This window comes from Cydia amplana, chromosome 21 (genome assembly GCF_948474715.1).
Source record: "Cydia amplana chromosome 21, ilCydAmpl1.1, whole genome shotgun sequence".
Taxonomy (NCBI): domain Eukaryota; kingdom Metazoa; phylum Arthropoda; class Insecta; order Lepidoptera; family Tortricidae; genus Cydia; species Cydia amplana.
In genome coordinates this window covers 3,643,792-3,667,952 of record NC_086089.1, presented here as the reverse complement: position 1 = coordinate 3,667,952, position 24,161 = coordinate 3,643,792, and the positions used below count along the sequence as shown (strand labels likewise).

Genomic DNA, 24,161 nt, shown 5'->3' with positions numbered 1-24,161 from the left:
ATATATTTAAAACCTTTCAAAAACTCACTCAAAAACTACATAAAGTAGCATTAAAACAAACGAAAGTCACCCTAATCTACTATATGACAAGTTTCAAATTCAAATTAGGGAAATGTTGTATGGTGGGCTTTAAGAGGCTATAGCGCAACATGTTATTGTTATGGGGTAATGTGGATATCATCAGTCTATCTAGGTATGTTACATGTTCCTTTGTAGCACCAAACGGGTGATTTTTAGGATTCCGTACCCAAAGGGTAAAAACGGGACTCTATTACTAAGACTCCGCTGTCCGTCCGTCCGTCTGTCACCAGGCTGTATCTCACGAACCGTTATAGCTAGACAGTTGAAATTTTCACAGATGATGTATTTCTGTTGCCGCTATAACAACAAATACTAAAAACAGAATAAAATAAAGATTTAAGTGGGGCTCCCATACAACAAACGTGATTTTTGACCGAAGGTAAGCAACGTCGGGCGGGGTCAGTACTTGGATGGGTGACCGTGTTTTTGCTTGTTTTTTTTTACTTGTTTTGCTCTATTTTTTGTTGATAGTGCGGAACCCTCCGTGCGCGAGTCCGACTCGCACTTGGCCGGTTTATATGATTCTTAATTTAATCTATTTGTACTATGTAGTATACCGATAACTAAAGATTACAGCACACGACACGTGACTATACACTCCGATGGGCGAAAGATGGGTCATCTGCTCATCTGTGATGAATATCTTACTTGAAACTTGCGCCCGCATATAGTGCACGGGTGCATATTCTGACGTTTTATATTATTGTGGATATCCAAATGTCCTGCCAACTTTGATTTTGAGCACACGTACTGAAATGAAAACACTTAGGTTAATATCTGGGGGCACGGCAGTGCCCCCGCCAAGTCGAACAAAACAAAGAGGCACGGCCGTACCATCCTTTACTGGAATTAGTCTTTCATGAAAACAACAATCCCATCAAAAACATTACATGTAAAAAGGTGCAAGTCTCGCTACGCTTTTACTACAAAAAAGTTTTGAGATGTAATGTGAAACCAAGTCGGTTATTTTAATCAGTGCCAGGGGGTGTTAAAGCCGTATCAATAAGATATCTTTAATTTGTAATACGTATAATGACTTGGCCATCGCACGGCTGCATAATGACAAAAGGATCATCGTCACCTATTAAAAATAATTCTAATTGAACATAACGCTAGCGCTAATTTCAGTTTGAGCATTACACATATTTACGAGTACGGTACGAGTAAAGCATTATGTGCGATTGCCAAGTCATTATATGTATTACAAATTAAATATATCTTATTGATACGGTTTTAACACCCCCTGGCACTGATTAAAATAACCGACTTGGTTTCACATTACATCTCAAAACTTTTTTGTAGTAAAGGCGTTGCGAGACTTGCACCTTTTTACATATAATTTTTTTGATGGATCTCATCTCTTTTTGTAGGCAGTCCTTCTTTTCGGGTACTCATACCCATACTATGTATACACATATCATAACTAAACATATCTTCATTCATACTCACATCGTACATCGTAGTGTACCTTTACCTACTATTTGTAGGAACTGCAACAGTAACTTTGTAATAATATATATTTATATGGGATTACAAACTTACTTATGCAGTTCTTAGATCTTTAAAATGTGACTGATATTGCAATATTTTTAGGTTTACCCTTTATGTGGCCATTAAACCCTAACTCTGTACCAAATTTCAGCTCTCTGAGTTTATGGGAAGTACTAATTCTATTCTGATGATCATGAGTGAATGAATGAGTGTCATTAATGCGAAACTTTGCTTTCGCTTAACTTCGGAACTAAATGACCTTGAAATTATGATTTTAAGTATGTGATTATAGCTTACTGGAAAATTTCTGCGTTCTGGTCTTATCCAGAGGTTCTCAAATAGGGGCCTGAAAATGCGGCGAAATGGTTCCAGTAAAGGATGGTACGGCAGTGTTTGCTTCGCGCTCGACTTGGCGGGGGCACTGCCGTGCCCCCAGATGTTTTATCTTTCTTACATACCTAGGATGGAGAAGAATAAATCGTTTTCGAATAAAATGCAAAAATATGACAAAGAAATCAATCTCCTCCGAAATAAATGTCATATCCCACCAAAAAATTTTTCATGTACAGTGTGTTGCCAAAACGAAGCCTATTAGAGACGGCTCGCGTTGTCAAAAAGTTATCAATCTCATGTAGATCCATGCAAGCTTCTAACCCTACAAGCCCTAATTTCACAAACTACAGACTCTACACCTTAGTCAAAATATGTGGCTCGGGGAATCGTTTGCAGAATATTTTGCTTAATACAAAATGAATTGGGTCATCCTTTGTATAAACGGTGTGTTTTTTTAAGTCCGATAATTTCAGTTCACAATTTATAATTCGCAACTCGATGTTAACGGAGTCATGTTGGGAGACACTCCTGACTTCGCGCAAACTCGGCTCCGTTCGGCTCATCATTGCTCCGAGCAATTATTAGGATTCAGACAACTTGACGGCCCTTTGCGTGCACGACCACAGATAAGATTATCTTGAATTTTGACAACCCTAAAGAGCCGAAAGGGATAGTGCCCATAAGTAAGAAAGGGATGTCATGATTCGACCCTGAATCGCTGGAAAACTTCGGTTTTGTAGGAAGTGTCCTTTCTGTATGGTAGTGCTATTACTTATTCTGTGACGGAGTTTAAAAAAACACCGTGCAATGACATTAACCTTTTCGACGCCGTGTCAAACACAAAAGCTGTCACGCTGATGCCACGTCACCGAAGTGTCAAAACTGAAATTGAACTTTATGCATATGCACGTATGTCTATGTTGCTCTGTGATATGTGACCGATTAATCGGTCTTTGGCGTTGAACCTACGGTGCGGATATATCGGTCGTTGTCGTCCAAAAGGTTAATTTCGGTTTCTAAACGGGGTATTATAGCTGTTACCTTGCCACAGATATGACAGTGGTAGTTGGTTCTGCCTGCGTGAAGGACGCTCATATGATTCTTAAGATGGGATTTCTTGGACAGAACCTTGCCGCATTGTGGACACGGGAACCTGCGACAAAAATAGTACATATATTACTGCAGGGGCCGGGAAGAAGATATATGGATATGAAGCTGGTAGTAGCAGCCCTTTTCATCCCGAAGCAAGCTTGTATAGTGCCTTTCAAAATGCAATGAATTACAGAAAAACCACTACAAACAGTAAAATCATTAATTTATTAGCATCATTAAGTGAAAATATTTAAATGAAACTGCCGGGCTAGCAGATGATTGGCGCGACAATATCTTGCAGCGAGGCTTTTCTATGTTAATAAAAGAGGGACGGGTTGAAATTAATATGAAATGAAATGGTTGTAAATAGTAGTTTTGAGTCATAGACTAGGAATCCTCTAGACGGAGTTTAGAGCAATTATTTCATGAAACCGATGCTGCCAAAAATACGCCGGTCGAGGTGAGCGAATCCCGTGCCGTGATTGGTCCGTTCAAAGACACGGACCAATCACGGCACGGGATTAACTTGAAGATGGAGTAAAACTACCGTATAAGTGGCAGAGGGAGTAGCGTTACTATGCTCAGTCCAGAGGATGTCTTGTCTGTGAGTTCGCCTACTTACGTCTTTCTAGGCATCCCTGAATGAAAATTACGAAAGTGGACCTCGAAGTTAAAGATACTCTTAAAGGTGGTGTCACACGCCACGCAGTACCGCAGCTCGACCGGCTCCGGGGGCTTGTGGGCGTCTCTGTGGTGCTCGAATAGAGACTTGCGCTCTCGGTATGTGTTCGGGCAGTGCGGGCATTGGTGCGTACGGGCACGGCGTTGGTTTGGAGGCATATGAGTTTCTCTGCAAGTTTTTTGCATTGACATATATATCTCAGGACTAGCCTTACGGGAAATAAGAATGAAGCATGAATGGAGCCAATACAGCGGTGTGAAAACGCTGCAACGCGATTGGTTGATGAGTTCGCATTACAGGCGCGCGGCCGCGTGATTGGTCGCAACTAGTTGCGTTAGAATAGACGATTGGCTCGATTTGGTGAGTGGCACCGCTGAACTAGTACCATTTTTAGTGAACGTAAGGCCAGCCCTGAGATATAAGTCAATGGTTTTTTGGCAAAACTGTAATTTTTATACAAGCTTTTATAGCAGACTGTACTTTTGTTTCAACAGGCAACTATATAAAAGGTACCACATTGTCGCTTGCCATAAGTACAGTCAGCAGCAGAAGTTGCTAAGCGAGCCAGGTATTCAAAATGATCTTGACGCGACTTTATTGTTAAGCGAATAAGAGTGCGTCAAGGTAATTTTGAACACCCCGCCCGCTTAGCAACTTCTGCTACTGACTGTAAGCTCTGACAGGTTATTCGTATAAAGATACACATCCAAAAATCATGCTTCGAATGGCCTCGTTTCCTCCTACGACATCCGATCCAGACCCCCCCCCCCCCCATTTGAAATACGTAATACGTAATTTATGAATAGCCCCCATGCAAATTTTCAGCTCAATCGAAAACCGAGTGGGTCTGGAACTTTCAAGATTTGACCCGTACAAACATAAAGTCAGCAGCAATAGTTGCTAAGCGGACGAGGTGTTCAAAATGATCTTGACGCGACTTTATTGTAAAGAGAATAAGAGCGGGTCAAGGTAATTTTGAACACCTCGCCCGGTTAGCAACTTCTGCTGCGGACTGTAGGTACATCGGAAGTTAAATAAAAACTTGTAACTTGTAACAAACGTTGCAAGTTAAAAAAAGCTTGTAAGATGGGCGTTCTTACTCAATATGAAACTCCATCAACTTTTTTGACCTCCTGCATATTTGGCATATGTCACATATGAATCGTCTACGAATTTCGTTCCAGTGTCTTTTACGATCCTCTACTGTCCTGAAATAGGATTAGGTTTTCTGTCAGAATAGTACATTTTCACTTGCGCAAGGTATAAGGTAGTCACAGAATAAGTAATCCCACCAAAAACATTTTCATGTAAAATGTTGCCAAGACGAAACCATAAAGCTCGCACTGTCAAAAAGTTATCAGATCTCTTGTAGAGCTAAGCTTCTAACTCTACAAGCCCTAACTTCACAAACTCCACACCTTAGTCAAAATATGTGGCTTGGCCGTTTCGCTACTGTCACATGGGCGTAAGGTGAAAATCATTTTTATTATACAATAATTCTTGTAGTAACGTAAAGGATTGAATCGTTTGTGCGATACGGGATTCGTTTCTAAAGTCCCGTACCATTTGAAGTCAGTTTCCTAGTTCAAATAAAGTTTTCAATAATCGTGAAAAAAAAAACTAATAACTTACCAAAAAGGCTTCAAGCTCCATTCACAAAAATTGCACCAAAATCGACGAACATGGAATTCATTCATATGTGCGACTATATGTTCCCTCCGCATCATTCTGGCACAAACGCCGCAGCGCCAGACGGAGTTTTGCGGCAACACTGGGGCCGGGTTGTGGAAAATTCCATTTATTATGTGTTCAGGATGCTAAAACAGGTTAGGAAGTTAGAAATCTGTCTTGTTGACCATCCAGCTTTACTATTGTTCAAGTCGAAGCCTCCTAAGGCCAACTATGCAAAATGTAATTTGAATTAAAATAAATAGTAAAGTTTATTTTTGGCTGATTGAGGTACGGAACCCTATAAAACCCTATTTATTTATAATTTATTTATCATCTGTGAAAATTTCAACTGTGTAGCTATCATGGTTCATGAGATACAGCCTGGTGACATACGAAAGACAGTGGAGTCGTAGTAATAGGTTCTTACCCTTTGGGTACGGAACCCTAATAAGAATCCAAAGTCAATACTTACAGTTTTTCTATGTTTTTGTAATGCATGTCCATTTAAGTGTATGTGAAGCGTACGTGTCACACCGCATATACTACATTTATGGGTTTTGCGTTTATCAACAATGGCATCATCTTTCTCTAAGGTGCTCTTTAAATCTTGCTCATTCATTTCGATTTCTTGAAAATATGGCAGAACCTGTTCAATCTTTCTATATCTAGTGTTTATTTCCCTGAATTGTATTTTCCTCTTTCTTTTTGTTGTTTTCTGTTCATTATCACCATTTAATTTGATATCTGCATGTAACTTTGACTGCTTTTCTTTTGTTGCTTGTGTTTCAAATTCACTATCATTTAAATCAGCTTTGGCATCTTCATTGTCTGAACAAATATCATCCTTTACTTTAAATTTTGTTTTATTATCAATGTTTAAAAATTCTAGTGTTTTAGTTTCACATTTGTTTTTACCATTTTTTGAATCGTGTTTTACTTTTTTTACTGAAAGTGTTTGTGCTGTGTTAACTGTTCTTCTTTTTGGTGCAACCTTTTTGGTGTCAATTAATTTTTGTGATTTCTGGCCCAGTTTCAGTGTTGCTGGAGTTTTAATTATTTCTTTAGTTGTGTTTGGTCCCTTTTGTAAATTTGGTTCTTTCACTACTGATAAAATTTCTCTGGTTTCGTGTTTTGTTTCTGTAATTTCCTCGGAGGAACTGTAGCTATCATCAACTCCAAAATTCTCATTATCATCACTATCATCACTGGGATGTTCAGATATAATATTGTTTTTAAAAATATCGTGTAAAACAACTTTACAAGTTTTCATACATGTTATTTCAGTTAATGTTACCTTGGTTTTGTATTTTGTGGGCACAATAATTTTATCATGTTCTACAGTTGAGCTCGGTGTTTCATGAAAAAATGGTAATTCATGCGGTGTTTGTTCTTCAAAAACTGCATCATATTCAAAATTTTGATGGACAGAAAGAGAAGACAAATTAGGTTTTGTTGGCTGAAATTATAAAAATAATAAATTCAGGAGATTCTTTGAGAAACACTCTGTGAAAAATAAGTTAACAACCATCCAAAAATCTTGTTTTTGTCTCCTATTAGGATCGAAAGAGCTCATGATTCAGAGTAAAAATCTGAAAAAAATAGTGTATCTACACTTGAAACAAATTGGCCCATTGTTATAAGACTAGAACCTGCTAATGAAAAGTACATATGTTTTCATAGTAGTATTTGAAAAAATCATAGATGTAGTACTTACTGAAAGTTGTAAGGATTCTTGCAGGATCATATGTGCTTTCTGGACCTGTGCCCGGAACCCACATATCTTGCGCAGCAGAGCCATGCACTCCCAACACAAAGCTATATGCTCCATAAGATCCAACTGAAATAACAAAATATTTAAAAGTTAGAAAAAAAACTATCTAAGTAAGGCCGCCTGTTGTTGAGGGTCTTCATGTATTATTTGTGTTTCCATGTACGTTTATTCTGAGGTTGTGCAATAAAGAGGATTTGTAATGTATTGTATGTTCAAGTTTTATCCAAAAACTAGTAAATTCTATAGCTATAGGACTGGGAATCTGGGATCCGTGACGAAGTATAGCTCTAAACGACATGACCTTACTTACTTCGGGTATTTGGTCTTCTGTCAAAAGAGGTAGATACACGGCAGTTTCCACAAAATACAGCCTCCTATTTGAACTCAGGCAGCCGCGGCATATTTCTAGATCTTCGGTCTCCAGTTTTATGTCACACATGGTGTTTTGTAAATAAACAACAACGTCAACAACTAGTTCACATTCATCATAATAGTATTATGAGAGCATTATGAGAGTTAGTATTATGATTGGGTTATAACGTTCATAATCCTATTAATATTGTTTTCATTACACATACACACATTTTGAAATCTTAAGTAAATGTAGAGAGAATCGACAGATATTTCAGATATTTGTTAAATTTCTAATATTCAATCTGGGCAATCTGGCATCAATCAAATCAATGTCAATTTGACAGTGATGCTTTTTTTTTTAATTCGTCCTTCTGGACAGGCTAAGACCATAGGCCATACTGCCTCGTCTTCGGCTTGACAGTGATGCGTTCATAAGCTGTTTTTTGAACTGCAAAATAATGTATAAAATATATAAAAAATGTTTCTTAATTGTGATTTTTGATAAAATGCAAATGATTAGAATATATAACAATTGATTTATTATAGCGGCTGTTCTCTAACCTTATAACTACTCCATCCACATATAATAGGGAAGACCTTAATCTGAACGCTCTCTCAATGTCGGAATGACAGCCAATTGACAGCATCAGCAACAAAAAAATCATAAAAAAATTGATTGGTTGTGTTTAGGGCTTGCAAATATTCGAAACTTTCAGATATTCGAATATTCGACTTTTTCTGACGACGTATTCGAATATTCGAATAATTATTCGAATATTATAAAAAATAAGAAAAGGAACGAGAAATGGGTTTATTATCGTTTTATTCAAAAGCTTTTTTCACATATTGCTAAAACTAAGGATATTTGGCAGAAATCCACTTAATTGACTAGATTTTATCATCCTACTATTTATAAGATGCCCACATTTATAAAAACAAGTAAAACGCCAAAATTAGACGTATTTAATATTTCTAGATAAAACTTATTATAAATGCGTCGTTGCGTGAAATAATATAACTTTAACCATCCAAACACCTAGGTATGTAAGATATTTTTTTTAGTAGGTAATTATTTTCCGATTTAAATTAACTTGTAATCACTCAGAGGCCTGTAAAAAGGCCTTTAATTTCATTGTATTTTGAATATTTATTGACTTTATTTGTTTTGGCAAGTTATTATTTCTAATGGTCGGCTAATTATATAATATTGGAATATTTAAGGGAAAAAGTTAGTTGAGTACTGGGTGGATTATTCGTCAGCTAAAGGTGCACGGTTAGATTACCAAGTTGGGCAGGTTTGGTATGATTAAATTTGAGAATTGCGATAAGTGGCAAGGGTTAAACTTCAAAAATTCGCTTAACGTACGCTTGTACTGAATAAACAGAACTGACCCTTTAACTTAAAACTTACGCACCGTAAAAATAACATACTTTTTGATTTCGTTTTCTTTTAAATTGAGTTAGGTTTCACTGTAAGTCTATCGAGAGGAATACAGTAAAAATATTATTTCCTTCGTATTTGGGTACCTACCGTTCCTCATTCACTGTAAATACCCGTAAAACACACAGAAACTGTAACTACAGCGGATGACATAGATTTTTTTATAGTAATAAAAAATATTCGAATATTCGAAACCTGAGCGGCCGAATATTCGAATATCAAAACAGGTCGAATATTCGACAAATTCGAATATTCGAATTGCAAGCCCTAGTTGTGTTGATATCTATAGCCCCAGCCAATGTTCAATGTTTATTTACTAAACAAAATCACATTACCATGATGAGTGACATAAAACTAGAGCCCGATGACTTGGAAATATGTCGCGGCTGCCTCAGCTCAGACAGGAGACTGTCTTTTGTGGCTACCGACGATTTCCGCTCTCTTCTTACAGATGATCAGTCTCAGGAAGTAAGTAGGGTATTTACATATATTATAGCAAAAAAGAAATCTAAACAAGTCGTTAGTGAAAATTTAGTAGCGTTTATAATCCGGGTTTCCCCAGATTCATCATTTAGACTCTAAATTTTAGAGCCTGTCCAAAACCTTGCACCCTGAACTATTTTCAATAATTTTTTTATAAATATCGAGAGTATCTGCGGCTCTTGTCTTTTTTCCGCTTTTGGATGTCACATACACAACTTTGACACCCACCCGCTATCTTCAGTTGCCCTTGAACAAGATGCATGTAACTGCGTCGAAATATTGGGAGCTCGAAAACAATTTTTGATGACCGGTCTGGCCTAGTGGGTAGTGATCCTGCCTGTGAAGCCGCGGTCCTGGGTTCGAATCCCAGTAAGGACATTTATTTGTGTGTTGAGCACAGATATTTGTTCCTGAGTCATGGTTGTTTTCTATGTATTTAAGTAATTTGTATCTATCATTGTCTGAGTACCCACAACACAAGCCTTCTTGAGCTTACCGTGGGGCTTAGTCAATTTGTGTAAAAATGTCCATTACCATTTATTTATTTTATTTATTTAATACAAAAGATAATCACGGTTCATATCCCGGTCGATATAAGTCTAGTGAAACTAACCGTGAACCATTCAAAACTGTTATATTTTTTTCAATTCTTAATTATGTCAAAATGCAGTTGGATCATCTGGCGAGCATAGCGCTGTGTTGGGAGTGCATGGCTCTGCTGCGCAAGACCCGCAAGTTCCAGGGACAGGTGCAGAGGGCACACACAATTCTGCAAGACTCCTTACAACTTACAGTAAGTCATTTATCTTAGATTTGTTCTGTACTGTCAAATTGTAACTAAGTATATTTTATATTAAGCCTTTTTACAAAAAATTTGATAATATATCATAAATAATGATAACACATAAATACCTGGTGAAAACTTTAGTAAGTATATATTTTCTGAATTTTTCTCAATACGTTGAGTGAGTGTCCTTGCAATGCAATTTACAAAATTTAGATGGTAGTACAAAGTAAAGAGTAAAGTGGGGGATATATCGGATAAAAGTAACTATAGGCCTATTTCCTTGGCGACTATTCTGGCTAAGGTTCTTGACGGCTTGCTTAATGTTCAGTTGGATAAATATCTGACAGTCCATGACAATCAGTTTGGTTTCAAGCCGGGATTGTCTACTGAGTCTGCCATACTGAGCCTTAAGCATGTCGTTAAGTACTATACCACACGGAAAACACCTGTTTACGCCTGTTTTCTCGACTTATCTAAGGCTTTTGACTTAGTAAGTTATGATCTGCTGTGGAAAAAGCTGGGAGAGTCTAACGTGCCGGTCGGAGTAATAAATATTTTCAAATATTGGTATAATAACCAAATAAATAATGTTCGATGGGCCGATAAGCTCTCTGAGCCTTACAGGTTACAGTGTGGGGTCAGACAGGGTGGGTTGACTTCACCGAAGCTGTTCAATGTATATGTGAACGAGCTGATCGTCGCGCTCAGCAGCCAACATGTCGGCTGCCACATAGATGGCGTGTGTGTTAATAACCTGAGCTACGCGGACGACATGGCGCTGCTGAGCGCGTCGGTTTGCGGGTTAAGGAGACTGCTTCAAATATGTGAAGACTATGCATCTAGTCACGGTCTGATATATAACTCTAAAAAGAGTGAAGTAATGGTTTTCAGGTCTGGGACTCGTTTACCAGAAAATGTGCCCCCAATTAGGTTGAACGGGATCGAACTTAGTCATGTAAGGCAATTTAAATACCTAGGTCACCTGCTCACGGACAACTTGATGGATGACGCTGACATCGAGAGAGAGCGTAGGGCGCTGGCAGACAGGGCGAATATGTTGGCTCGTAGATTTGCGCGGTGCACGAGAGAGGTAAAAGTGACTCTTTTCCGAGCTTACTGTACCTCATTGTATACGTGCACTCTATGGGCTCATCACACGCGCAAAGCTCTCAGCGCCCTACGCGTCCAGTATAACGATGCGTTCAGGGTGATGTTGAGGTTGCCGCGTCGCTGCAGTGCATCGGGCATGTTCGCGGAGGCGCGCACCGCGTGCTTCTTCACCACTCTGCGCAGGCGGTGCGCGTCCTTGCTCTGCAGAGTGCGTGCTAGCCCCAACATCATCTTGAGCATGATCTCCAGCAGGTTTGATTGCCCTTACATGAACCACTGCATGCTAATACATGTAAATAATAATATAAAGTGAGGTATATTTTAATTCTGTTGTTTGTTAAATTTTAAATTTTAATCTTTAATTTAATTGTAATTTTAATTTAATTTTAATTTAATTTAATTTTAATTTTATTTAATTTAAAAATGTAAAAATATGGACTGTTTAATTGTCTGAAATAAATTTATTTTATTTTTATTTTATTTTAAAGTAATTCTATAATTTTAATAAGTATTTTATAATTTCAGCCAGCAAAAGCTACTTTGTCTTCTCTTTCTTTCTACCAAAACATTGAATATGATGCTGTTTTTGAAGAAAGCACACCTGACACTGAACTACCACTTTCTTATGAAACACCAGAACATCATAAAGTTATTGTACCCACAAAATACAAAACTCAACTAACCAGTAGTATAGAAAATGTTAAAACTCTTAAAGTTGTTCTAAATGATATTTATGGAAATGTTAAATGTAATGATGATATTAAAGTTGAACATCACGATGCTGATAGTGATGCTGACGACAATGAGTTTGAGTATGAGTTTGAGCCTGATGATAGAAATTACAGTTCATCTGAAGAAATTACAGAAACCAAAATTGATACTCGAAGAAGTTTACGACAAGCTGCTAACAATACAGTAGTAAATTTCAAAGATTCAAAGAAACAAAAGACACCAAAATTATCAAAAGAAATCTCCACAATGAAAACGAAAAAAGTGATTGTTACAAAACAGAATACGCCGAAAAAAAGAAAAGCTAACTCGATTGAGAATGGTTCTGTTGAAATTGGCACTACAAATTACATAGATAATAATACAAAAGTAGAGAGTTATAATAGTGATGCAGGCAGTCAATATGTAAAGGCTGTTGCTTCAAAAAGAAAAAAACATGTAAAGCTAGAGGATGATCCAGATTTCAAACTAGAGGATATTAAAGGAGAAATTAGTTCTGAGGATAAAGCCGCGCTTATTGAAATCCACGAAAATAAAGCAAAAGATGATAAAGAAAAACCGATAAAGAAAAAAGAAAGATCGATACTGACGCAAAGACTGAAATACAAGAAAATATTTACAAAGTATAAAAAAATTGAAGATGTCTTGCAATATTTTGAAGAAGTCGAAATGAGTCAGGAAGATATAAAGAGCGCTTTAGAAAAAGATGATGCAATTGTTGACAAAAAGTATCCTGTTAAATGTAGCATATGCGGTATGCTGCTTATGTTTGTCAGAAGTTTGGACCGTCATGCATACTTAGGTCATAGAAAAGATGTGAGTATCAGTATCACTACACCTTATAAAACAAAGTCCCCCGCCGCGTCTATATATCTCCCTGCTGTGTGTTGCGATAAACTCAAAAACTACTAAACGGATTTTCATGCGGTTTTCACCTATTAATAGAGTGGTTCTTGAGGAAGGTTTAGTTGTATAATTTGTTGAGGGTTTGTGTAATCCGTTCGAAGCCTGGGCAGATCGCTTGTAAGCAATAAGTCTCTTATATTTATTATTTTTTATATATATTATTATAACTTTTGCTTTGTACATACACCAACTCAATTTACAGTAAGTTCGGTAGAGCAAAAGGAGTGAATCTCTTTCTTTCTAACATGTACCTGATGGATGTACAGTTGCCATCAGATATATCGGAGCGGCCGAGGTGCTCAAAAATGTCTGAACACGCGCTCTAACGCCTTGACAATAGAGGCGTGTTCAGATATTTGTGAGCACCTGGCCCGTTCAGATAAATCTGATGGCGACTGTACATATACAAATATGAAGGTTCTTGTCGTATGACGGTCTTCTGAACCAAAAATATTATTTGCCGGTCTACCCCACACTGACCAGTCGGCACACTTAATTTTTTTCATTTCTCATGTTCTGAAATTGTTTTTAGGGTTCCGTAGCCAAATGGCAAAAAACGGAACCCTTATAGATTCGTCATGTCTGTCTGTCTGTCTGTCTGTCTGTCCGTCCGTATGTCAGAGCCACTTTTTTCCGAAACTATAAGAACTATACTGTTGAAACTTGGTAAGTAGATGTATTCTGTGAACCGCATTAAAATTTTCACACAAAAATAGAAAAAAAAAAAAATTTTGGGGATTCCCCATACTTAGAACTGAAACTCAAAAAATTTTTTTTCATCAAACCCATACGTGTGGGGTATCTATGGATAGGTCTTCAAAAATGATATTGAGGTTTCTAATATCATATTTTTCTAAACTGAATAGTTTGCGCGAGAGACACTTCCAAAGTGGTAAAATGTGTGTCCCCCCCCCTGTAACTTCTAAAATAAGAGAATGATAAAACTTAAAATAATATATGATGTACATTACCATGCAAACTTCCACCGAAAATTGGTTTGAACAAGATCTAGTAAGTAGTTTTTTTTAATACGTCATAAATCCCCTAAATACGGAACCCTTCATGGGCGAGTCCGACTCGCACTTGGCCGCTTTTTGATCTATGAAATGCGCAAAAAGTAATACGTTTCTGCTCTTGGGCATTTAAATTTCAAATACTTTTTTTAAGCAATTTTTTTAACTTCTATTTTGATATTTGACTTCCCAGGGTTGCATACATATATTTAAGAAATACTATAAAAGTTTATAAGTACAGTCAGCAGCAGAAGTTGCTAAGCGGGCGAGGTGTTTAAAATTACCTTGACACGTTCTTATTCTCTTAACAATAATGTCGCGTCAAGATCATTTTGAACACCTGGCCCGCTTAGCAACTTCTGCTGCTGACTGTACTAAGTCATGTTTTTTTAAACACGCATGTATGTAATTGTAAATACGCAATGTAGCGCCTAACTTTAAACCCCTAGTTAACTATCTTCTATTGTTCTCTCTGTACTTTTGTTTGTACTGTTCATACATCTTTGCAATAATCACGAGTGTTTCCATTTCAGCTTCCCGATCTAATAGTCAACAAACGTTTCATCTACCCACCACTCAAGTTACCTCAGAAGTCCGTCTGGCGCTGCCGTGTTTGCGCCAGAATGATGCGCAAAGAGCATATAGTCGCACACGTGAATAGATACCACTGCATGCAATATTTTTGTATAGAAGATGGGTGTGAATTGTATCAGAAGGAACAGAAGTATTTTTGGTAAGTTATTGGTTATGGCATATTAATATTGTCTTCGGTTTCTGTAATAGTATTTTTCTACTCCCGTACTTTTATTTGTCATTTAAAGGGTCGTGCACACACCTTTAAAACCCTACCTTATAGTTGTCAAGACAAGTCTTTAGTCTATTCCCCAAAAATGCAGTTGTGCATACACGCAGTATCTTTTTGGCACTTTTTCGATACTTCATGTAATGACCACTTAAAAAATATTGAATGAAATACATTGTCGCCAACCTTATTTGAAATGTCATCTCTGACAAATAAGTGAACCATGGACATGTTTTTTTTTAATTTCATTCATTCTTTTTCTGCCTGTACCCTCCATTTTTGCTACTTCTTGAATGAAAAATATTTGTTAAATTAACAATTTTATTTCAAACTACGTGCTTGGTCATAGATAAAGTATTATATTGGTTGAACGGATTAATCGAGCACCACTGTTACCTCAGAAGCCAGTTTGGTGCTTTATCTTGATTTTTTTGTTAATTTTATTTCTGACAAACGTAGCGGTTTTCTAATATAGGTACACAAAGTGTCGTCTGTAGGTACTATATTTCCCCATAAAAGTAAGCCATAGCGAAGTCTTTAAGTATGCAGATCGTAATAGGTTTTTTTGGGAAAAGTAAGTATAATTAGCAACAAAAATACCTACCTATGTTTCAAAACATTTGACAGCCTGTTTTTGATTTTAGGGAAAAGGAGCATTGCGCAAAACACTGGGACGAAATTCATAAACGGATCATATGTGACATCTGTAATATACGTAAGATGAAAAAAAAGTCCATGGAGGTTCATATGATGTAAGATGCGAAATTTGTATATTGTATTCTCATATTTATTACTTAGGTAGGGTAATTTGCCAGTAACTTGCCACCGGCCAATAACTGGCCACCCTAAACTAAAAGAGAATTCTATTCACCTATAAACAGTTTTTTTTAATGGTACTATGTTTTATGAATGGTATCAGTCGATCAAGTTTATTTTAAGGATCAAAAGTCTGTATGGGATCCATTGTGTTAAAGCAATACAAAAGTCACAAATGATGGTCAAAGTCTGGCACCTGCACTTTACTGACGAAACGCTTCTAACAAATTGCCAATACATCGTGACGTCACCATGTAACGTTAGAAGCCGTTTCGATCTATGGAAAACAAGTAAATTGCGATTTTCTCGGCTAACATAGCCACCAAGTGGATGCCGACGAAGAAGCGTGGGCGGGGCAGGCCCAGGCAGAGATGGCGGGATGACTTTGACGCCTTCCTTAACAACTGGCCGGAAGCGCTGAATCGGGAGTCATGGAGAACCAGAGTAGTGGGACACACAAATAGGCTAAGAAAAAAAAAATATTTTCTTAAAGTTTCCAATGTATTGTGATAAATTGCTCATTTTCTATCTATTTAACTATATTTATAGCTGGTCAAACCAATTTGTCAGTAATTAAGAACAAAAAAAAGTACTACTAGTGTAAGACAAAGATTCAATCCATCAATCAATCAGTTTATTTGATTTGATATATTTGAAATGAGACAGTCCTTTGACAAACTATAAGTAGTTATAAAATTCAACATGTGTCAACCCTATTTCAGAGAAGCTCACTCCCCCCCCAAAGTGCCGAAGCCCATCAAATGCCCCCACTGCTCCAAGACATACACCAATCGGCAGACGCTCCGCAAGCACACAAGTTACCACGAGCCCGAGCCGGCAGAGCGGCGGTATTGCGTCGAGTGCGACATCACCTTTAAGAGGGTTTTCACCTTCAAGGCTCACTTCCGCACCTTCCATTCGGGGAAGCCTAGGACTAAGTAAGTTTTTGAAGTGAAAACTTCTTTAGCGGCGCTGGGCACTTTTTGAGGTGGGGAAAAAATGATAAACTCGAGACAGCGTAAGGCGATCACGTGACCGTAAGGGGCGTAAGGCGATCACGTGACCGTAAGCCCCGTAAGGTGGCCACTCATAATTTAAATGGCATTTAAATCAATAATAAAAAAAAACTCAATGTTATTTGACATTTATGTTGCGGACTCCTTTTCAAGACTTTTACCTATGTTCAAATAATTTGACTTTGTCATGGCAGTATGTAAATAAACATGTCAATGAAAAAGTGTGATCTTATTTGAGAATGATAATAATATATAGTGAGGTGAGTTTTCACTTCTATCGGCACTCCCAGAGTGCAACCGTTGTTGCTTTTTTACAATAGGGAGTATTACTGCAATGTTTTGTCGCCAGAGTGCAGCACTAGTGACTCAAGTATACCATAGAGTAACTTATACATACTGTACCTTAAACTGTTTTTTGACAAGTTTTCACAGACAATCAAATATGACATTGATACATCAAGGCGGTTTGTTTACAAGGGGCCTATCGGGAAACGCGAAAACGAAACTCTGCCTCTTTATCGCTCGAATGTGCAAGAGTGATAAAGAGGTTAGATAACAAAATTTCGAGTCTCGTTTGCGGTAGACCCTTAGATTGTGACTTATTGTAGGAGTGGCGCCCGCTACGCAGACTTTCGCGTAATATTCCCTATTTATTTTAGGGTTCCGTACATTAACGTATATCGCAGGACTGGCCTTATTTGCAATAAGAATGGGGCATGAATGGGGCCAGTAAAGCGGTACGTAACCTACAACGGGATTGGTTGATGAGTTCAACTAACTATTGGTCGCAACTAGTTGCGTTAGACTGCACGATTGGCTCGAATTCGTGAGTGACACGGCTGAACTAGTGCCATTTTTAGTGCCCGTAAGGCCCGTCCTGAGAGACCTATACGTCAATGGTTCCGTATCTCAAAAGGAAAAACGGAACCCTTATAGGATTACTTTGTTGTCCGTCCGTCCGTCTCTCCGTCCGTCTGTGTCAAGACCATTTATCTCGGGAACGCGTGGAGGTATCGAGTTGAAATTTTAACCATATAGGTACGCAATTCTACGGTCCCTTGAGGCTGTGAAAAAATTTCAACTGTCTAGTATCACGAAATACAGCCTGGTGACTAGGGATTGCAATCCGGTCTGGTCCGGCCGGATTCTGGCCTCAATCCGGGGATCCGGCCGGATCCGGCCGGATTGGTATCGCGGATAAAAAAAATCATTTTTTTTAGCGTTATATGCGAAGTTAAGAATATTTTGTAATGGATTAATAAAACGGCTGTTTTAAGACTTTTAAGTTTCAAAAATTAACGTTTTTATTACTTAACCACTAAGACTTATTACAATAATCAGTGTCACAAATTAAAATTTTCTTTTTCTCTATAATATCTATAGCCTAACCCACATTTCCCACAAAAATGTGCTTTCAATTCAACCATTTTAGTCTGAGCAAACAAAACGCAAGCAATCAATGAACGTGCATACCTATACAAGTATACATTAAAACATTTATTCACACAAAATATTTTCCAGCTTTATTTAGTAGCATAATAATAACAAGATAACATCATAATAAATAAACATTATAGGACATATTTACACAAATTGACTAAGCCCCACGGTAGGCTCAAGAAAGCTTGGTTGGCTACTCAGACGATATATACAAATATACAAATACTTAAATACATAGAAAACAACCATGACTCAGGAACAAATATCTGTGCTCATCACACAAATAAATGCCCTTACCGGGATTCGAACCCAAGACCGCGGCTTCACAGGCAGGGTCACTACCCACAATTAATTGAATATAAAACAATTCAGTACTCACGGTGCACGGGAATCTCAACACTACGACGACACATATTTCGTCGGCTAGAAGACTGGCGTCAACTAACAAACAAGTTGTTGTGTTGCTGTTTGCGAACGAGAAAATAGAACGGCAACGTCGCACCCGCACCGCATATATCGCGCGCGTCGAGCGACGTTCGAATATTGGCGAGAACTTTTAAATTTTAGCGTTATTTTATATCTTTGATTCATTTTACCGGATCCGAGACCGGATCCGGTGAAATTTGCCGGATCCGGTAGCTTGAAAAATGTCCGGATTCGGCCGGATTACCGGATCCGCCGGACCGGATTGCAATCCCTACTGGTGACAGACAGACGGACAGCGGAGTCTTAGTAATAGGGTCCGATTTTTACCCTTTGGGTACGGAACCCTAAAAAGGCCATGGATATATCCCGTAAATGTATTATTTTCGCAGATATCCGTGCACCGTGTGCGGAAAGGTGATGAAACGCAGAACCGGACTTAAGCTCCATATGAACTTTTTCCACATCGGCGTTACTGACTACCGCTGCCACATCTGTGGAAAGGTGAGTGTTCGAATACGGACGTACGTACGTACGTAACTACTTACGTACTGATAATTCCGCTACTCAATGCTATAGTTCGTTTTTCTAGCATTAGAAAGAACTTGAAAGAAGGTAAGCGATTTTGACGTGTCTTTTAATTGAAAAACACTTTTTAAAAATCAATAACTATTACTTATGAAAGCAGAAGACTATAAAAGATCGTATTAGATTCATAATTGTTACATATTTACCGTAACTTATTTTTAAAATGTGTATTTCAATTAAAAGACACATCAAGATTGTTTACCTTATGCTAAAAAAAACGCACTATAGATGTCGACTACGAAAATATATAGTATTTTTGGTACCAAAACGGCGGTCTAGCATAAGTCGCGCTTGATGTATGGAGTCGCGTGCGAGAACGCTACTCATGCTAGACCTTCTGATGTATGGAGTGAGCACTCTATTCTTACTAGGTATATTTCTCTATGCTTCTGGTCAAAAGTCTTTTGTGTTTATAGTTGTATTAAATAATTGAAAGTTTGTACGGAACCCTCGGTGCGCGATTTAAGCGAACTCGCACTTGACCGGCTTTTTGAAGTGAAAACTTCTTTAGCGGCGCTGTGCACTTTTTGAGGTGGGGAAAAAAATGTTAAACTCGCGACAGATAGATGCGTTAAACTGAATTATACATAGTGCATTTTGCACTAGTCATTGAGTTTTCACTTCTGCCGGCATTCCCTGAGTGCAACCCGTTGTTTTTTTTAACTAAACGAGGTGATTCTATTTCAGTACCTGTTCAACTCGAGCTGTCTGAAAGATCATTTGGATATACACAACAATATAAAACCTAAGAAACCCAAGCGTAATCTACCGTGCACAGTTTGCGGACGCACATTTAAGGTAAATAAATAAGTAAATATTTAAAAGTTTTTGGCAAAAAAAAACATTTTTGGTACAAGCTTGTATCGCTGACTGTACTTTTCTTTCCACAGGCAACTAATACTCATCGGGACGATTCTAAAAACCCCAAACACAGTTAGGTTGCGTTGTTTTATCACAGTGTTCCTATGGCCACCTGCTGTCTCCATCATCAGATCAGCTCGATCGTACTATAATATTGCATTGTCACTCGACTTACATATGTATGCAGATTTTCTGCTTCATTGGACGTCGGGAAATGGGTCAAATTTAACTTGCAAGATTTGACCCGTACAAATATAGTTACTTAACTATGTACATAAGTATGTACGTACATAGGTCCAGTCAGCAGCAGAAGTTACTAAGCGGGCGAGGTGTTCAAAATTACCTTGACGCGCTCTTATTCTCTTAACAATAAAGTCGCGTCAAGATCATTTTGAACACCTCGCCCGCTTAGCAACTATTGCTGCTGACTGTACATTGCAGACGCAGGGTCGGACAGACAGACGCACGAGTGATCCTATAAGGGTTCCGTTTTTTTCCTTTTGAGGTACGGAACCCTAAAAAGTACTGAGGTTGACTGTAGTAGCATGACAAATACGAACATTTCCGAGAAAATACGATGGAAAACAACTATGCACTACATCTGTATATTATTACACCTATATGTGACGTTATCTATGAAAAGGGACCTTATTGTCGATGGCGCTTACGCCATTATTAACGATGTTCCGGTATAAATACAGAGCCGCGCGACGCTGTACGGCGTAAGCGCCATCGACAATAAGGTCCCTTCGTGTACTTACCTACAACAAGCCTTATTGAGCTTACTATGGGATTGGGTGGGAATTTTCTTCACTACATAATACAATAAAACAAAGTCGCTGTCTGTCTGTCCCTATGTATGCATAGATCTTTACAACTACCCAACGGATTTTGATGCGGTTTTTTTTAATAGATAGAGTGATTCAAGAGGAAGGTTTTGAATTGAATTTGTTAACCCGTGCGAAGCCTAGGCGGGTCCCTAGTATTATTTATAATCTAATACCTTTAAACGAGCAATTCTTGCATATTTATTTATTTATATATTTATTTATTTATATGTATTTATTTATATATATTTCATATTATTTGATATTTACCAGTCGCTTTTCGGTGAAGGAAAACATCGTGAGGAAACCGGACTAATCCCAGTAAGGCCTAGTTTACCCTCTGGGTTGGAAGGTCAGATGGCAGCCGCTTTCGTAAAACTAGTGGCCACGCCAATTCTTGGGATTAGTTGCCAAGCGGGCTCATGGGAGCATGAGCCGTGGCAAAATGCCGGGATAACGCGAGGAAAGAAAAAAAAATGTGTATATATTTCGGGGATCTCGGGAACGGCTCTAACGATTTCGATGAAGGGGGTTAGGGGTTTTTGGGGGCGAAAAATCGATCTGGCTAGGTTTTATCTCTGGGAAAACGCGCATTTTCGTGTTTTTATATGTTTTCCGAGCAAAGCTCGGTCTCCCAGATATTATTTATTGAAACGTTAAAAGTCAGTAAATGTATTATTTATCGTTTCAGCAAAAAACGAGCCTTGATGTCCACATGAACACACACACAGGCGACCGGCCGTACAAGTGTCCGCACTGTGAGGCTGCGTTCACACAACCCTTCGTACTTCGCACGCATCTGGCTAAACACCATAATGTGAACGCGAGCGTACGAGCCAACGGGGACATAATACCGCTGACTAAAACTGATGGAACTGTGGATAGCAGTGTTAGTGCCAGTTGCAGTTCCACTTGACAGACTGATCAACGTCACTGCCGTCAAATGGTAGAACGCTGCAAGTCAAAAAAGCGGCCAAGTGCGAGTCGGACTCGCCCATGAGGGGTTCCGTATTCAGGGGATTTAAGACGTATTAAAAAAAACTACTTACTAGATCTCGTTCAAACCAATTTTCGGTGGAAGTTTGCATGATAAAGTACATGATATTTTTTTTTTAGTTTTATCATTCTCTTATTTTAGAAGTTACAGGGGGGGGGGGGACACATTTTACCACTTTGGAAGTGTCTCTCGCGCAGTTGGGAAAAAAATGATATTAGAAACCTCAATATCATTTTTGAAGACCTATCCATAGATATCCCACACGTATGGGTTTGATGAAAAAAAAATTTTGAGTTTCAGTTCACAGTATGGGGAACCCCCAAAATTTATTGTTTTTTTTTTCTATTTTTGTGTGAAAATCTTAATGCGGTTCACAGAATACATCTACTTACCAAGTTTCAACAGTATAGTTCTTATAGTTTCGGAAAAAAATGGCTGTGACATACGGACGGACAGACAGACGGACAGACGGACGGACAGACAGACAGACATGACGAATCTATAAGGGTTCCGTTTTTTGCCATTTGGCTACGGAACCCTAAAAACGTAGTATTGAGAAAAACGCGTTTAAAGGTTTAAACAGTTCGGCCTTTGTAACACCTATTATTTATTTATGAACTTATCATGTTGAAATTTAATCAATATATACCTAATAGTGCATTTTATATAGACGTCTAAAGAAAATTTTATAAATTAGTGTATTTACTTAAATATTAGCTATAAAGTGTTTTTCCAATAGGATTCTACAAAAAATAACAAAGAAAACGTCTTAGCAAAATGCTGTAACTCCATAGTTACATCATTTTGCCACAGTTATTTCCTAGTTGCATCGTTTTGGCTATTAGGTTATAACTCATAAACTGATTCATTGATAGAAGAAAACACTGTAAGTGCAGTGCTTAAGGTGGATATATAATTAAAAATAATGAAATTAACTACGTAATTGGATTTTTTTATTTTAAACTTTAATAAACGACATTACGATCATTTTCTCAGTCTCTTGCCGCATTTTGGCGTATTATATGCTGTTAATTTAACAATATTATATGCAAGCAGAACGCTGCAAGTAGCACTTACAGCGTTCTGCTTTACCCAATGTCATCAATATATCATCATGTATTTGAACTAAAAACGCGTTAATTCTTGTTACAATGTTTTGGTATGCTCAGACTATAGTTGCCGCGTTTTGACAGTTTTCTACAGACTTAATTAAAAGAGATATCAAAAATCTGTAAAAAGGGGATGATAGAAGAACATGAAAGGAATCATTTGATCGAAGGTAACATAAAACGCTGTAACTCGAGTTGCAGCGTTTTACCATTTGACGGCAGGTCACCCGGCGCGCCGCGGCGGTTTACTGTGAAACTTTCCATACAGTAAAATTTAGCGAACTCTTTAAAGATGACCCAACATGGGTTCACTGACACCATAAAGTTTGATAACCACAATTTCTAGACTTTTGAATGCATGGTGTAAGATCAGATCGGAAAACATGCAAAAATATAAAAACCGTAGCGGATGTAATAGCCCGTATTACTGCAAGGCCAATTCTTCTATAGATACATAATATGCTGAAACATTTTCAGCTGGTTTGTGGTAGATTTTTGTGTTAAATGATATATATATGTGTGTCTGTTGTGTATAAGACAGTGGGGTTCTAGGAATTAGGAACCTTAAACGGCTTTAACGTTGTAAAAGTGTGATAAAATTTAAATTAGAAATTTCGATTTAGCCAAACTACAGGTGTGCTATGCTGAAACATTTTCAGGAGATGTAGGCTTGAATTTGGTCTTGTGTGATAGCTGTGTGTTCGTAGTATATAAAACAGCGGAGTTCCCGGCAATTGATACACGGCACGGATCTAACAGGGCAAGTGAAATAAAAGTTTGTGAAAAGACATGCATTTCATTATTCGACCTTGAATTAGGTACTATATATCCAGATATATCTATACCTACAGGTATTAAAAAAAAAGCGGCCAAGTGCGAGTCGGACTCGCCCATGAAGGGTTCCGTATTTAGGCGATTTATGACGTATAAAAAAAAAACTACTTACTAGATCTCGTTCAAACCAATTTTCAGTGGAAGTTTACATGGTAATGTACATCATATATTTTTTTTAGTTTTATCATTCTCTTATTTTAGAAGTTACAGGGGGGGGGACACACATTTTACGACTTTGGAAGTGTCTCTCGCGCAAACTATTCAGTTTAGAAAAAAATGATATTAGAAACCTCAATATCATTTTTGAAGACCTATCCATAGATACCCCACACGTATGGGTTTGATGAAAAAAAAAATTTGAGTTTCAGTTCGAAGTATGGGGAACCCCAAAAATTTATTGTTTTTTTTCTATTTTTGTATGAAAATCTTAATGCGGTTCACAGAATACATCTACTTACCAAGTTTCAACAGTATAGTTCTTATAGTTTCGGAGAAAAGTGGCTG

The 24,161-nt window shown here is 37.9% G+C and overlaps 3 protein-coding genes across 3 annotated transcripts; 1 reads left to right on the top strand and 2 right to left on the bottom strand.

The window, feature by feature from the left end:
* Nucleotides 1–2,673: 2,673 nt before the first annotated feature.
* On the bottom strand, nucleotides 2,674–3,837 carry LOC134658168 (zinc finger protein 766-like). Its single transcript, XM_063513777.1, has 3 exons — nucleotides 3,620–3,837; nucleotides 2,947–3,058; nucleotides 2,674–2,682 (listed from the first exon to the last, which is right to left on the bottom strand). The coding sequence occupies exons 1-3, from the start codon at nucleotides 3,835–3,837 to the stop codon at nucleotides 2,674–2,676; spliced, it is 339 nt and encodes a 112-aa protein (XP_063369847.1).
* Nucleotides 3,838–5,300: 1,463 nt separating this feature from the next.
* Nucleotides 5,301–7,561, bottom strand: LOC134657997 (uncharacterized). The gene is made up of 4 exons (XM_063513592.1): nucleotides 7,432–7,561; nucleotides 7,065–7,187; nucleotides 5,823–6,806; nucleotides 5,301–5,496 (listed from the first exon to the last, which is right to left on the bottom strand). The coding sequence occupies exons 1-4, from the start codon at nucleotides 7,558–7,560 to the stop codon at nucleotides 5,308–5,310; spliced, it is 1,425 nt and encodes a 474-aa protein (XP_063369662.1). The 5' UTR covers nucleotide 7,561; the 3' UTR covers nucleotides 5,301–5,307.
* A 1,663-nt stretch (nucleotides 7,562–9,224) lies between these two features.
* Nucleotides 9,225–21,633, top strand: LOC134658167 (zinc finger protein 91-like). The gene is made up of 9 exons (XM_063513776.1): nucleotides 9,225–9,384; nucleotides 10,070–10,192; nucleotides 11,822–12,841; nucleotides 14,478–14,677; nucleotides 15,391–15,498; nucleotides 16,285–16,500; nucleotides 18,834–18,945; nucleotides 19,717–19,827; nucleotides 21,409–21,633. Exons 1-9 carry the CDS (start codon nucleotides 9,253–9,255, stop codon nucleotides 21,631–21,633), a joined length of 2,247 nt encoding a protein of 748 aa, XP_063369846.1. The 5' UTR covers nucleotides 9,225–9,252.
* Nucleotides 21,634–24,161: the final 2,528 nt, after the last annotated feature.

Bases quoted from the DNA above. Each gene is read 5' to 3' on its own strand.
- LOC134658168 (XM_063513777.1), bottom strand. From the start codon at position 3,837: ATGCCTCCAAACCAACGCCGTGCCCGTACGCACCAATGCCCGCACTGC. The intron at 3,059-3,619 runs GTAAGTAGGCGA...TTTTTGTCGCAG, and splicing joins TCAGGGATGCCTAGAAAGAC to GTTCCCGTGTCCACAATGCG.
- LOC134657997 (XM_063513592.1), bottom strand. From the start codon at position 7,560: ATGTGTGACATAAAACTGGAGACCGAAGATCTAGAAATATGCCGCGGC. The intron at 7,188-7,431 runs GTAAGTAAGGTC...TTGTTATTTCAG, and splicing joins CAGAAGACCAAATACCCGAA to TTGGATCTTATGGAGCATAT. The intron at 6,807-7,064 runs GTAAGTACTACA...TTATAATTTCAG, and splicing joins AAGAATCCTTACAACTTTCA to CCAACAAAACCTAATTTGTC.
- LOC134658167 (XM_063513776.1), top strand. From the start codon at position 9,253: ATGATGAGTGACATAAAACTAGAGCCCGATGACTTGGAAATATGTCGC. The intron at 15,499-16,284 runs GTAAGATGCGAA...ACCCTATTTCAG, and splicing joins TCCATGGAGGTTCATATGAT to AGAAGCTCACTCCCCCCCCA. The intron at 19,828-21,408 runs GTAAATAAATAA...TTATCGTTTCAG, and splicing joins TTTGCGGACGCACATTTAAG to CAAAAAACGAGCCTTGATGT.